This window comes from Topomyia yanbarensis, chromosome 2 (assembly GCF_030247195.1).
Source record: "Topomyia yanbarensis strain Yona2022 chromosome 2, ASM3024719v1, whole genome shotgun sequence".
Lineage (NCBI taxonomy): Eukaryota > Metazoa > Arthropoda > Insecta > Diptera > Culicidae > Topomyia > Topomyia yanbarensis.
Genome location: NC_080671.1, coordinates 68,752,881 through 68,768,013, shown reverse-complemented (window position 1 = coordinate 68,768,013; position 15,133 = coordinate 68,752,881). Strand labels below are relative to the sequence as shown.

General features: G+C 35.2%; 1 protein-coding gene across 3 annotated transcripts in view; it reads right to left on the bottom strand.

Annotated features, from left to right (window-relative positions):
- The window catches only part of LOC131678336 (uncharacterized), a 102,721-nt gene that overhangs the window by 43,035 nt on the left and 44,553 nt on the right, over positions 1-15,133 (bottom strand). Inside the window, exon 1 of one of the 3 annotated variants that reach the window (XM_058958402.1) lies at positions 2,742-3,299. The exons of the other annotated variants lie outside the window; for them this stretch is intronic. Coding sequence (XP_058814385.1) covers positions 2,742-2,782 — 41 coding nt within the window. The 5' untranslated portion in view covers positions 2,783-3,299. Of the gene's footprint in view, positions 1-2,741; positions 3,300-15,133 lie in introns of those variants that run through there. 3 annotated transcript variants of the gene reach the window in all.

Here is a 15,133-nt window from a genome sequence, read left to right as displayed (position 1 = left end):
TGTGCACCCAGTGCACTAGCGCGAGTGACGGAAGGTTATCAAAGGGTTTAGCATAAAATGTTTCGATACTGAAGACGATTTTCGCTACAAAAAACGGGTTTTGAAAGGTTACAATTTTTTCTTTGAAAATAGAATTAGTAATAATTGTTCAAATCAAAATTTTATTGTCCAATCACTATTGCGAGTATAGATAATACTGGGAAGTTTCAGATCGATTTTTTCAACGATATTTGATATATGTATGAGGTAGTGTGTTATCAAGAACTGTAATTTCAGTTCTTAGTTCTCAGTTGCGTTGGAAACTCATGTAAACACTATTGAGAGTATGCACTTCAAATACATGCAATAAATCATTTTCACTAATACCAGCTCTAATTGAAAAAGTATGGCACTTATTGAACTATTTTCTTTTTATTCGAAAGCCACGAAAATTTTACAGAGAAAAATATATTAAAACCTTTCAGTTAAGTGAATTTAGTATTCTTTTAGAAGTAAATTAGTTTAAAGTTAGTGCTATTATTAGCATTTTCGTTAATTTCCTTAAAATAGTAATTAATAAACATCACCATTATTACCATGGAAATAATGCATCTCAGCAAGTTTTATAGTTCTTTCTTTGGCTCCATTCAATTATCTCTTTAGGTTTCGACGCAAAATCGTTTTTATCACATCGTTTCATATGCAAAAATAACGATTTCGAACCCACTACATTTGTGGCGAGGTCATGCTGTGTTAACTATTAAATAGCAGCAAAATGAAAAGAGATATAGACAAAGAGTCAAATAAAAAGTTATAGAGAACATTAAGGGGCATCAAATGGACAATAGTAACGATAAATTTTGTTGATTAATAATTAGAATAATCAAAAAAATCTCTAAAAAACACAAATTTTGAGTTATTTCGTTAGTAAAAAATCATTTAGTACACTTAACTAAAAGATATTTGTACATACACTGATGATGATGAAATCTTGTAAATAACGATATAAAGCATATTTTTTAGATTAGTCTTTTAAGTACTTGCAAGTCGGTTACAGGAAAAGTATAGTAATGAAATTACAAAGAAATGAGAAGAGATAGGAATATGGCGTCCAAGAACAAATTATGAATCGTCCTAAAACCCAACTTTTGGATAATGGATATTGCTATAATCATACTTCATTATTTCGAGAAAATTAGCAAAAACCTCCTCAAGAACTCTAACTTTTATCTACTTTACGGCTAAAAAGTAATTAAAACTAATTAACTAAAAGATGTGAGAACACCACCCACTCGAAATTTTGAACCATTTCAAAAAATTTAGATGTGCAACGCATGTATCTCACACTACACACAATTGAAAACATCGATGTACCACAATTCCATTTGCATAAACGAACGTGATTTAATGTGAATGTAATGTAAGCGTGTGCATTGCGAAAAGGGAAAAAATCCTTACTAATGGGCCCCTCACTCTATGCTTGCTACCCACTCGGGCGTAAAGTGTTTCGCCGCCCCTGCCATGTAGTATGTGTTATCAAAAACTTCGCAAAACATCATGTTCTAAATGTTCTCAATCGATATAGTATCCTATGTGAGTGATAAGTTATATGAAATGCCTCAGCACACTCTTAGGTGGACTACAATCGTCTTTTAAATTAAATTTACGAATGGCATTTTCGGTTACACGTCACTGAACGTTTCTCACCCCAGGTGGTTGAGATTTTCGGAAGCCGATGGTCCTGGTCCATGTGTTTCGATGGGCCGATATCTAGGGTCCAGATGGTTGATTCACCTCTCTAACGACGGGCCTATGTACTTAGTGCGGAAAGATGTCGATATAAAATAAACACGAATAATAAAATCTGCGAAAACTATGTTTTGTATTATTAACAGAAAATATCTTTAATTGTTGTTCTTGGTAAGAAAAAGTGAAAGAACATAAACACGCAACATCTAGCACAAATCAAAAGTTTATTATTACTGTAACCGCCAAGCCGCAAATAAAGGCGGTATGTAGTACTCCGTCAGGAACAGTTCACACACAGCATTTACACTCATCAGTCTCGAACGTTATTTTTCGTTTCCCTGGATTGGGGTGCCGTTGTTTACGCTCGAACATTTTTATGCGCTTCAACCAACTCCGGTTTCATTTCATTTTTTCGCTTGCACACAAAGAACTTCTGCCAAGCAGACGTAAATGCATGAAGAAGTCGAGAGACGAAGTGGAATAAATAAAAAACATTGGATATAAAGCTCCTGATCACGCAGTGAGCAGCTGAGCGGTGGAATATGAAATCGTTGAACAGGTTTTTTTTTCATCGAATGTTTTCACAGGAAGCAGATGAAACTCGTGGGTCTGTGGGTAACAAAGTTCAATTATAGATGATTTTTTTTCTATTCATAGGAGTCAAAATGATTTTAAAACGCACAACCAGGGCATTGATCGTAATCTAGGTCGACAGGATCGTTAGCTAGAATTCATAAATTATTGCAACTGCTGGCGACAAGTTCGTAGTTATATAAACTTGTGCTGAGTTGCCTTCGGTAAAGTAGAATTATCATCTTAGTAATGATTCATAAGCAGGAAATGTTCTTCAGTACGGTTTGTTTATCATACTGAAGTCGGAATCTCCTTGACAGTACAGCTTCAAGGTCATTGGTCTTACTAATGTATATCAGACAGTGGTGTCGTGATCGATGTTTTCTTACTATACCACACAACAAACTGTGGTTGCGCAAAAGCATGGAAGTAATATTTACCCAATTTCTGATAACAGCAGTCTATCCACTTGAACAGCCATCTTTGTAACTAGTCAAATGTTACGGAACAAGCACTTAATCACTTTCTCCGAGTAGCTAACAATCAATTCGGTGTCTCAAATAGTTTAGATCTAGTGATCTACTTCGTCCACCAGCGAATGAATATAGTAGTAGCTTTGCTGTCTGAAACCTCTTTCAGTCACTTGAATAACCACACATAAGCTTGGCACTGTTATTGGCTCACATTAGCTTCACAGTTTCACTCACTCCTCCAGCTGTTTAATTTTGCTAGTAAAACTTTTACACATTTCAATTTCACCAAACTCCGTTTTCTGTACCTCCCATAGACCGCTTTCCACTATTTGGAGCAGTACACTAGTAAACCGAAGTAGCCTGTGCCAACAAAAGTAGCAGGCGCGTAAGCGTATTACTACCGAACAACTTTACTCGTTGCGTTCACTGAACGAAATGTGCCCTGGCGGGTGCAGACAGTGGGATTTTCTGTACAATACTTGTTTTTCGCCGTCCATCTCTGGCGATGGCGACTCAGCCCAACCGACCAAACAAGAGCAGCTCCGTTGAGTCGGAAAATACGGACGGTATGTACGACGACGGTCGGGTTCGATGTTGGTGAGAACGGGAGCAAATCGCACACATAAGCACGCATTCGCTGTAGGATAGGTGTTATATTACGCGAATCATAAACAGAGAGAGAGAGCGTATGGTGTGTATCCAAAACGAGGCCTGGCTGCCAAAATTACTGGAAAAGGATAATGTTGACTGTCTATGGGGCGTGGCCGGTAGATACGAAATTATTATCTTAGCTCCATTTGCCTGAGACTGAATAGGAACCATAAAATTAGAACATTGTGAGTTTTACTGCTGCTTATGATTTCGTGTCGAAAAGTAGAGTAAAATGCCAGAAGTTTGATGGAGTTGACCAGTTATTGTTTTATAATAAGTGTAAAAGTATTTTATTGTAAGTTATTCTTTAATTTATTAATTAATCACAAGGTAACCTGTTGACTTTGCCATTACTCAGGACAAGGAGAGTATATCAGGAGCTGTAAGGGTGATCTAGTTGATGAGAATCATCACCGAATAACCGATGCGACTTCAATGGTTCCAAGAATCTTTAATTCAAACCAGCAAATCAAAATAATTTGATGTCCATTTTAAGTTCGCCAGTGCAATAGTCATATATTCTTTCTGGGACGTCATCATATCAATTTGAAACATGGTTTATGAAAATCGGTTCAGTCCTCAACGAAGCACATAGGTGACTAATTCTAGACTACGTCCAGAACCTGAGAGTTCCAGAATTGTCAGTAGTGGACAATATATTTAAAGAATCTTTGATTGGCCATCACTGATCTAGACTTTCACATAGAACTAATTTGATGTCCATTTTAATGTAATTATTGTACAGGCTGATATGGAAAAAATCATATGTGAGCGAAGTAATCAATAGCAGCCCATGGGATTATAGTATCTTTCATTTGAAATCAAGTTGGTAAAAATCAGTCAAAAGAAATCTCTGAGAAAAAGGTGTGACATCAACTTCAAAATATGGAAAGTACCCATGAACATCATGAACCGTCACAGGTGGCTATTGTGGTCAAAGCTACTTTGAATGACCATTAGTGATTTAGATCCGCAAATCCAAGTAATGTTGGACCCTTTTTAATATGTATCACACCATTTGGACAACATGGTGAAATCAGAGGATATGGTGTGACCGCACTCTTAAACCCGCAATTCCGGAACCGACCGACGAAAACTTCAATAGCAGCTCATGAGAGCGTTGAACCGTTCATTTGAGCAATTTGGTTCAACCATCTCTGAGAAAAGTGAGTGAGGTTATAAAATACATACACACACATACAGACATTTGCCGATCTGAGTCGAATGGTATATGAGGTACATCGAATGAATTCTATACAAGGTGCGTGACGAATCTTTGCAGTAAATATCAAATAGAAATTTCTCAAGTTTGCAGAACATGATTTAGAGATATTTGACAGCACCGGATAGCTCATTCTGTAAGGTGTCAGGAGAAAATAAATAGTGAAAAAAACGTAGAGGTATCGAACAAGAGAGCAACCATTATTTATTTTATTGCGCACCTGTGCAAGCGTAAATCAAATAGCTCGGTCGACAAATGTATCCGAAAGAACAGTGTTTTATGTGTAAAAAAGTGGAAAAGTGCTAACTGTCGTACACATCTACCCGAAATAAATGCAAGTGTCGTTCCAATACGGCTGAACGGAACTGGGTAAAAAGTAGATTAAAAAGAATCGCATACATATAAGCACTTATTATAAACCTAGGATATTAGTTGTATGCGCAAAGCAGAGGCCAATTACAATGATTTCGCATATAAAAAGTAAATAAAGCTGTGTTGCCCCTCGGAGGCTCTATATATAATGGGCGAGTCGATAATTATTGAGACACTTTGAAACTTGCGTAGCTGGATGGTTCGTGGAAGGATTTTGTTCACCCACTTGGAAATCCTGAGTTGGTACATCGCGTCTCGGAAAAACTGATGGATATACATCATTTATTCATCTCAAGGATCGTCCGAAAGTTCGAGTAACGGATGACAGTGGACCTCAAGTTAGAAGCTAAGTGGAAACCGAGAATAACGCGTAAAAATTGACAGATTGCTGATTGCTCACTTCAAGCGGAATCTGAACAATTCGACGTGGCAATTGACCAAAAAACTTTGTTTCGCGAAATTTTGCCCAGAAAGCTATGAAATGATCCGGATTGAAGACGTACACGGGGCAGAACTTCCCAAATCAGAACTAACACTAGTTATTGTTATTGATGATGAGACCTATATCAAAGCGAATTTTAAGCAGCTGTCTGGCCGGGACAGAAATACTTCACGGGTAAGGCCAAATTTGCTGTAGATGACCGCTTCAAACAGAAGAAGTAAATTTCAAATTCCGCGTGAATGAAAACCGCGTAAATTTCAAAATTCGCGTAAATGAAAACCGCGTAAATTTCAAAATCCGCGTAAAAAATACCGCGCAAAAAAACTTGAGTGTACTTGATTCGGTAGGCTACAAGAACTTGTGAACTAAACGTCACCAAGGTCACCATGAATGGTGAGATTTTCAAAACCGATTACCTCCAAAAACGGCTTTTGCCTTTTTTGAGATAGCGCGATTAAAAATTATTGTGTTGGCCTGATTTGGATTTATGCAACAATTTCAAAAGCGTAGAGAAGCTATATGCGGTCAATTCCGTAGAGGAACTTAAACTAAATAATAGGAAGTGGGAGAAAACTGCGAAAGATTAACCGGAAACGATTGAACAAGCTCTGATGAAGAGCGTTATTTACATATGTCGAGCATTTCACTCAAACTCATTCCAAAGTTTAACTGGCGTATGTAAGCTGCAATAAATGCATATACCGAAAACCGGGGTGACATTGTCACTTTTCGAAGCAATCATTTCATATTTTTAGACACAACACATTTTTTCAAGTTTAATATTTTTAAACCATGTACTGATATATGGATAACAAGATTAAATGGTTTACCTAAGATTACCTAAAATTGTCCGCTTACAGTTATTTTCCCAAAAATGATTTCACGTTGAAGTTCGTTTTCGTATTTCGGGGTGACTTTGATAACCTGCATGTTCACCCACATTAAGTTATTGATGTCAACGTGTTTCATTCAAATGTTTGTTTAAACTAATTCTAGAAAGATACTCATTGTTAAATAGATGTTAATTGGTATTATACAAAGTATTTCAGTATACTGTAAAATTCGAGTAATTATTAAAAATTCGTATAATTTGTGTCTAACTAGAATAAAAGATTCTGAAAACCTTTAAAACTGCTAAAATTGTTTTATTTCAGTGCTTTATCAATGTACAAAAAGTTTCATCCATTTTAAAACGTTGGAATGTTGAACAATAAAAAAATGTTGCGAATTTTAGCTTAAAATAATTTGAAATAATTGCCAACTAGTTTTACAAAAAAATTGTAGTTAAAATAAACAAACTCCTAAAAGTAAATTCGGCACATCCCACTCTAAAGGAAAATAAAAGCACGTTTGTAATTCATTACTCTTGTTCAAATCTAAGAATTATTTGTTTTATGAAAAATAAACACTGTACGAAGCTTCGTTAAAATAAGGTAAAGTCAAATTTCGGCTTTTTGTAGTTTTTGTACCCAAAAACCGAACAATATACTCAAAAAGTATAACAAATCAGTATTTTATAAGTTTAGAGTAAAAATCATTTCAAATTAAAATGATTCGGTAGACCATTCTTGTTTAATAAGCGATCTACGAAAAATGTCTCGAGTGATCAAAGTCACCCCGATGATGAAAGTCACCCCGGTTTACAGTACTGAACTACTGTAAAACTTTGGTTTCATTTCGATAATTACAGCCGATTTACCAATCTAAAGTGTCCCAATAATTACCGACACTCAGGTTTAAGTCGACTTGATGATTCGAACTAATAATAATTTTTGAATAATTCAAACAAATTGTAAGCAAGCAAACAAAATAGTAGCAATGATCTTTTCTTTTGATTGGTTGGAAAAATATTGGGAATAAGTTGAGCGCAAAAAACTTATTAATGTTCAGAGTGTTCATTAAGCTTCACATTTATAAAATTTGGAATACACCCCGGATAGCAAAACAAAGAAGTATTCACTTTAAACTTGTCAAAATTAATTTACGATATTACAAAAATTTTGCGTAAACTTTGCCTTGAAGGGATTCAAAAAAACGCAACGAATATAGTGAAAAAATTTCATATCTCATGAACAGGGATTTTTTCTAAACTAATATTTCTGCAACAAATATACAGATCGGCAATACTTTATCCAGTCCTATGCGATCAAACTGTTTTGTTACCAGGGAAAAAGCGCTTCTAAGAAAGCTGAACAAAACTCTGAAAATGGTTCTGAAGCGTCCTCCCTGGTTTAGTACAAATGAGTTCCGCTAATTCACAAACGTAAATAAATTAGAAATTATAGTTAATAGTTTGACACAACATTCAAAATCGATGCAATTCTGAATTGCAATGAATAGCTCTTTTCATAATTTATAAGTTAGCCTGTTTAAGTTCATGTTCCACTTGGCAAGGAGAATTAAAAGCAACGAAGAAATGCGTAATTCTGAAAGTAAATTATATCTGAATAGTAAGTAATAAAATCATGTAAACAATAAGAATGAAAAATTACCACTAGTAGCTGATCATTTAATGTAATGAAAATTTCTAAAATGTATGATCAAACATAATAAAAATATAAAACATCGCTGAACATTTCATTTAAATCGGCGAATGATAATATCGTACATTTTTTTCTAATATTATTTGGATCCCAATCACACTGGCAGCACTGCTGCTCGCCGATAACCACCTCTATCCTTATAATATAAGAGACCGCTCGAACATAAATTGCACATAAAAAGGTAGCAAACAAAGCCAAATAGGTTGTAACACCGGGCATGACAGTAAGTGGAAAATCTATGCTAACTGTGTATGTGTTGCTTGCTATACCTACAGTGAAAGGGCTTTGAGCACTGCAAACCATAAGAGAAAACGGCTTCCCCCAAGTGAGAGTCCGACGGGAAAATTTTTCACCCATACCATGAAACCAGCCACAGCCGGAGTGAAGCTTCGGTGTGAATGTAACTACATAAAAAAGGAGGCCGATCACGCGGCCAACGAGTGATCGGTGCGTGAACACCATTCGGTCGTTGTTTGCTACGTCTGCAGGTGTGTGTATAACCCGTTTCTATTTTTTTTTTCGGTTCGCCTCCTTCCCGTGTTTTTCTTCTTAGTTTGAAATTTGTTTATGCTGCTCGGGATGGGTTGGGGCGCTTTTGTTTATATGGTTCTGCTTTGTATAGATAGAGTAGCGAACCCCCTGGAAAGCCCCACGTTTCAACCCCCTCGATGCATAGATTTCACTGTTGATGAAATAAAGGTCCTGGTCTATCGCGTCTTGCGTAGCATGTGAGAGGGTGTCAATCACGTCACAGGGCGCTGAATCAGCCGAACTGCTGCTGCTGATCGAGTTAGGTCGTCGATGAACTTTTCAAGACTGCAAAATGTTTGCATTCGACGTATGTGGATGACGTCATTGGTCTCCCTATAATGTCAGATGAAGTTCAAATGAGCCACCACGAAACGTGAATATTTGTTTTGTTCCTCTATATGTTTTTGTTAGAAGGAAAATAAGAGGTTCGACCTGCTAATAGGAAAGATTGTGCTTTCTGTTAGACACAATCGGCTACATTTAGCACCAGTTAATTTGCATCCTTGCTATTTGGTATTCGAGACAATTAGTCTAAGCAAGCGTGAGTGGAACTGACATACCATGGTTCGCATTGATATAAAGAATTATTTATCTCAGTAGTTATACCAAGAAACCATTTAATTTATTGCTCGACCTAAAAATAATAGGATCCATTTAAATCGGTATTGATATCTTTGCTTCGTTTCTCAGATGCAAGGGTATCCATAAAACTAGTATACGATAGATAATGAAGTGAAAGAATTTTTTTTAGTTCTGATTGAATATCAACTACGTTTTTCATAATTTAATATTATTATTTTTTAAGAAAATTTTTTTAGTTTGAGTTTGAGTTACTTGAGCGATTCGTAGTTATGCTGCCTAAGCTCAACTCCTGTCAACAGAAGACAAAAGATTAGTCTATAGGATTTTAAGCCTGTTTCTAATGACCCTGCCACTTCTAGTTTTCCGATCTGTATATTTCATATCCTTGCTCTCACTTGAATGTCATTAAAAGTAAAAAAGAAAATGTGAACACATAAGTTGAAATAAAAAACATTAAACTAAAGATTAAAATATTTATTTTGAGAGATTTGCAGAGTGAAGCTACCAGATGCTGGTACTTCCCGGATCTGACAACCACTTGGCGCGTGCCTCGGGTAGCAGACAGGCTAATTGAATACAACTGATTTTTAGTCCGACGCGATGTCCCAGTGCTTGAAGGATCATTAGATATAATTAAACCTTATTAGTATTAATTCTGTCTGACTTTTTAATTGCGCGATGAATGAAACCAAGTAAACGAAATTATCTTAATTATAACGTTGCTAGATTGTTTTGAAAAACTTTTATTTGCGCGGATCAGACCGTCTGTTTTGCAAATATTATATGACAGCAAAAATAGGCAAAAATCGTGTTTCATAATGATTGATTCAATTGTGAACATTGAAGAAGTTTTATTTTTCACCTGTTATACAGGGTGACTCAATTGAAGGATAAAAAGATTTAAAGATTTTTAAGTTAAAAAATTAAACGGTTCAGGGTCCAAAATAGCCAAGAACATTTGAAGATCCACATATCCAAAGATTTAGGGTGGTTTTAATTTGACCAAGATCAAAAATTGTACTTTCGAATCATTCTACAGAGAGCCACACGACCTTCAGTGAAGTTGTAGAGCGACAATTTTTTAAAAGTTTGCTGAAGACATTTGTCATACTTTTCATTTTACAACGAATTTAAAATCAAAGGTAAGGTTGTTTCTTAGAAAAAGGGTTTTATTCAAATAACTTATGCACTATTGATTTAAAACTGGAATAATCTTCAGACAACTTGTCGTGGTTCGCTCTTGATGCGATAAATTAGCAGTGGAAATATTCTAGGATAATCCAACGTGCCGAATGAACATAGGCACATAAGTCTCAGAAAAGTTTTACTAAACGCAGCTAAGTAAATTGATAAGCTAGATGTACCGAAATCCTTCTCTAAGGGATGACAGTAATACTGACGTATATGCTGTTATCCGTAACGCTTATGGCAAGTACAATCCCGACGGAGAGATGACTGTGAGGTTTTCCTGGGCGCCCAAAAGAAAGTTGGCGGTCTCTTATCCATTTTGTCGTCGAGCGAGCAAATCCTGATTGGCAGAAGTAGTCGCCAAGGAAGCTGCGAAGTTGTGCGCGGTGTTACGGTGTGAAAATCGATACAAGTGAAGTTTTCCCGCTTTGAATCTTGCGTATGTAACGTTGTAAAATAACGCGAATTTTCAATCGCGCTCCGCGAGTGGAAAAGTAACTAGAAGCGATCTAGAGGGCAGAAAGGCTTACGGAACAGCCATTTGTCCAAACCGCGGAGAAGATGGATTGTGCGTCGTTTGCGAGACGGAGGACAGTGCATTTGGTAAGTCTTTTTACTTCTGCTGTTTATTTAAGATCTCTGAGCTGTGCCTATCGGAAACGATATTGCGAATTCCGGCGAATATTTCCACTGCGGATCCGCCGCGCTTCTTTTAAAGTTACTGCACCGACACCATTTTGTGCGAGTCTCCATTGAACCTCCCCTAGGAAGCGAGTCCGGGCATAAAAGGCTATCGGCACATCCACTGCAATTCAGTGGATGGCGCAGAAGTGTCGATAGTGTAAAGTCTGCATTTTGCAGCATAATTGATCAGCTTCCGGAGGCTCAAATGTTGGTTGGTTGCGGCTATTTTCCGCTCTAGCATTCATAACACTGGGTATCCGTGAGAGACGCAAAAACGGTACAAACTTTTAGAATGTTTTAAGGCGAATAATTTGTTTAATGGCACCACATATCTAACTATTATCGTTGAAAAGTTATGAGCACTTTTTCGCCAAAATAAGGAGTTCTTTGGAATACCAATATCACTTATAGGAGCAAACAAAATGTAAATTTCACAAAATTGATCTTAAAAAACCAATTTTTGGTATTATAAGTACTTATACCATTTGCATAACAGAAGCTAGTGTTTTGATGTATTAGAAGAAAATGTTCTTCTTAAAAAACTTCAAAATACTTCCAAAGGATATGCTAGCAATAAATGAAAACTGCCAAAGTTATAGTAAAAGTTGGGTTTTTAATGAATTCACCTTTGGTAGTATGTTTAAATTACTTTCGCGGTGGACAATATAAAAGATATAGCATGTTTTCATGAATTTTACAGTTTACAAGACGTTTTCATCAATTTAAATACGGTGCGGTGGTTCTAAATTTATTAGAACCAGACAATTAACTTTTTAATGGCTCGAGACAGAGTTTCGCAGTCTTCCAGAAAATTTAAGAAAATCAAATTTTAAAACACTTTGTCGAAGACACTGGAACTCTATGTCTAATACTTTTCATTTTTCAAGAAATTCACGGAAAAAATGGGGTGCTTCTTTAAAAAAGGTTTTATTAATTTAACTTTATCAGTTTTGATTTTTCATTAAATTGATTACTTTGACATATTTTGAAGAAAAACAGTTTGTCCTACTATACCGAATCTCTAGCTTCTTTCGTTATAAAGTTATATGGACTTTTCACTCAAAATGAACTATTTTTGAGTACATATTGAAAGATATACAAAAATATCGTATTTGACGTTTTTTGATGATCTAGCATTCTATTTCATACGATAGCAGCGCTATTTAATGTTAAGTGCCCTAATTGAAGATAAAACTATTTGAAAAAATTATATTTTTATGTAAAAGTTCTCTTTATTTCGAAACGAAAAAAGTTTAGTAGTTAGTGTATAAAATCAAATTAAGCACCAAAAGTTGTCCAAAGAGTACCTGTCGGGCAATGGAAAGTGTAAAAGATAGAGCTTGTTTATCTTCAACATTTTTTCCTAAAATCTGTTGTTCTACAGCTCCATCGAAGACAGTCAAGCTCTATCTCGAACGTTTAAAAGTTCAATTTTAAATCTTACTAAAATTAGAACCACCTTAGCTTCTGTTTAAACGAAAAGAAGGGCCTTGCAAAGTACAATAACTTTCCTAAACATATTGTAAGGCTAAGTCCTTTAATTTTAGAAAAAAGTTAAAAGTCCTGCTAAATTAATTAAATTTTCTAGACAACTGTGCAATGTTGCATAGATACAATTTCATTAAATTGCTAAAAATCAAAAGATTCAAGGATTCAAATATTCCCAAATCTTTATTACACTTCAAATTTAAATTGTACAAGTATTGCGAAATTTAGAATGATCTGAATCGGATTTCTACAAGAAGAACTAAACGCATTGACGGAGAGAATATTCTACAAATGAATATATAGTATAGTAAAATGGTCTCTTTGATTAACCAAAAACCACGTGTTAAAAATTGTTCTTTCATCCAAATATCGAAAATTTTTGAGATAAGTTTATTCAAACTTAGCGACAAATAAAATAAATATTTGCAAAAGAATTCAACAAAATTGATTTTTAGGGTTTTGTCACACCACGTGTCACTGTGGGTCGCTATGAAGCCAACAAATCTATGTCTGGGTCGGAAGAACAATTTTTTTTATTCAGAAAAATCACGAATTCATTGAAAGAAGAGTTTAAGAAATACTTTCAAAAAATAAACGCTGAGTGCAAGGGCCATGAATTAACCAGTTTTAAGGACGTTCCGGATCTTTCAGAACATTTTTACGCAGCCTGCAGAGTTAAAGTAGCAATACCATTTTAGATGGGATGTATGCTTTCAAAATTATTACAAAAAAATTTTGGTCAGTTTCGTTGATTGACCACGTTGTGCAGTATTACTAGAAACACTTTTGAAATTTTGTCCTTTTGGTTTTGTTTATGTTTATTATTAGTATTATACCAATGTATCTTCGATTTATGATAGCAGATCTGCATACATCCATGGAGGCCAAATCGATTCCTATGAACCAACCGGGTTTAAACCGGTCATATATACAAGAAACTGAAAATTGAAACTCTAACGAACAGTTTGGTCATATAAACATGAAAATTCATTTAAAAATACTTTTAAAGGCTAGGTTTGGAATCCGGGTCAACATGAGCCGCTAACACCGTATTTGTAACTTTTTTTGCAGAGCCCTTCACGAAACATTAAGGTGTAAAGCTCAAAAAGCTGTCGAATTTTGAATACTCGTTTATGGTAATTTTGACCCCAACAACTAAAGAATGTTAAGCCTCAAGCCCTAAATATATCCGAAAAAATTTGCATTGACATAAATTATAAAGCAAAAGATTCAAACATGCAAAACAATATCCAACGACCCGTAAGAGCCCAAATATGTTACATTCCAAAGATGCTAAGATCCAAGCATTAAAAGAACCGGAAATAGAAATATTAGATTAGAAAATTTCAAGCACCAATGGAATGGAATGATGAAATAAATTGAAAGATTTTAATGTTCAAAAATTAAACGATTCAAGACCCAAACAGCCAAGAACATTTGAAGATGCACATATCCATATACAAGTTTTGAAAGTTCACATATTTATATACAAGATATGAAAGTTCTAAAAAAATATAGAAAAAATAACAGATTCTGCGATCTAATGATTCAAAGATAGAAACACCTAAAATCTGAAGATTCAAAGCTACAAAGAATCCAAAGTTCCAAATATCCAAAAATACAATCTATTAAAGGTCGAACCAATGTTGCATGGATCCATTTTTATTTAATTCCAAAAGAATAAAAGATCCAAGGATTCAAAAACTTCCAAATCTTTATACACCCAAAACTAGGCCGTAGTACCTTTACGATAATAAGAAAAAATGGTCCAATAGCAAGACACAACTACAGAAATTCGTCAATCCACCGTTCATTTCCTTTGCGGTAATATAGGCTTAATGCCGCAATGCACAATTTCGTGGTCTGTTACCAAAAAGACAATAGAATCTTACTTAAAAGTAATAGAAACGTACCCGTCGGATTTTGGGTGTATGCCTTCATTTATGCTTTAATTATATTTCAGATTTGGTTAAAAATATATTACACTTCAAATTAAAATTTTATAAGTAAACTCAGATTTTTTACGCGTTTTTTGCGCGGTATTTTTACGCGGTTTTTACGCGGATTTTGAAATTTACGCGGTTTTCATTTACGCGGATTTTGGAATTTACGCGGTTTTCATTTACGCGGATTTTTTTATTTACGCGGTATCCATTAACGAGGTTCCCATTAACGCGGATTCTTAAATTTACACGGTCTTCATTTACGCGGATTTTGAAATTTGAGCGGATTTTGAAATTTACGCGGTTTTCATTTACGTAGATTTCGAAATTTACGCGGTTTTCATTTACGCGGCCTGTATCCTCCGCGTAAAAAAACCTGAGTGTATTACGAAATTCAGAATGATCTGAATCGGATTTTTGCAAGAAGACCTGAATGCATTGGCTGAGAGAATATTCTACAAATTTAATAATATATAGTAGAGTAAAATGGTCTCTTTGATTACCAAAAGAGGTGTTCTAGATGTATACTTCCGAATTCAATATCAATTCTTCAAAAGGGCTAATGAGATTTTTGTAAACAAACTTATTTCGCTCATTATTCCGCTGTCGAGTTGAATTTCATGAAAGATACACATTAATTTCATGAAAGATACACATGAATCAACATCTTTACCCTTGGTAGAATCAATTTCAAATGTCTTCTGTGTTGAAAA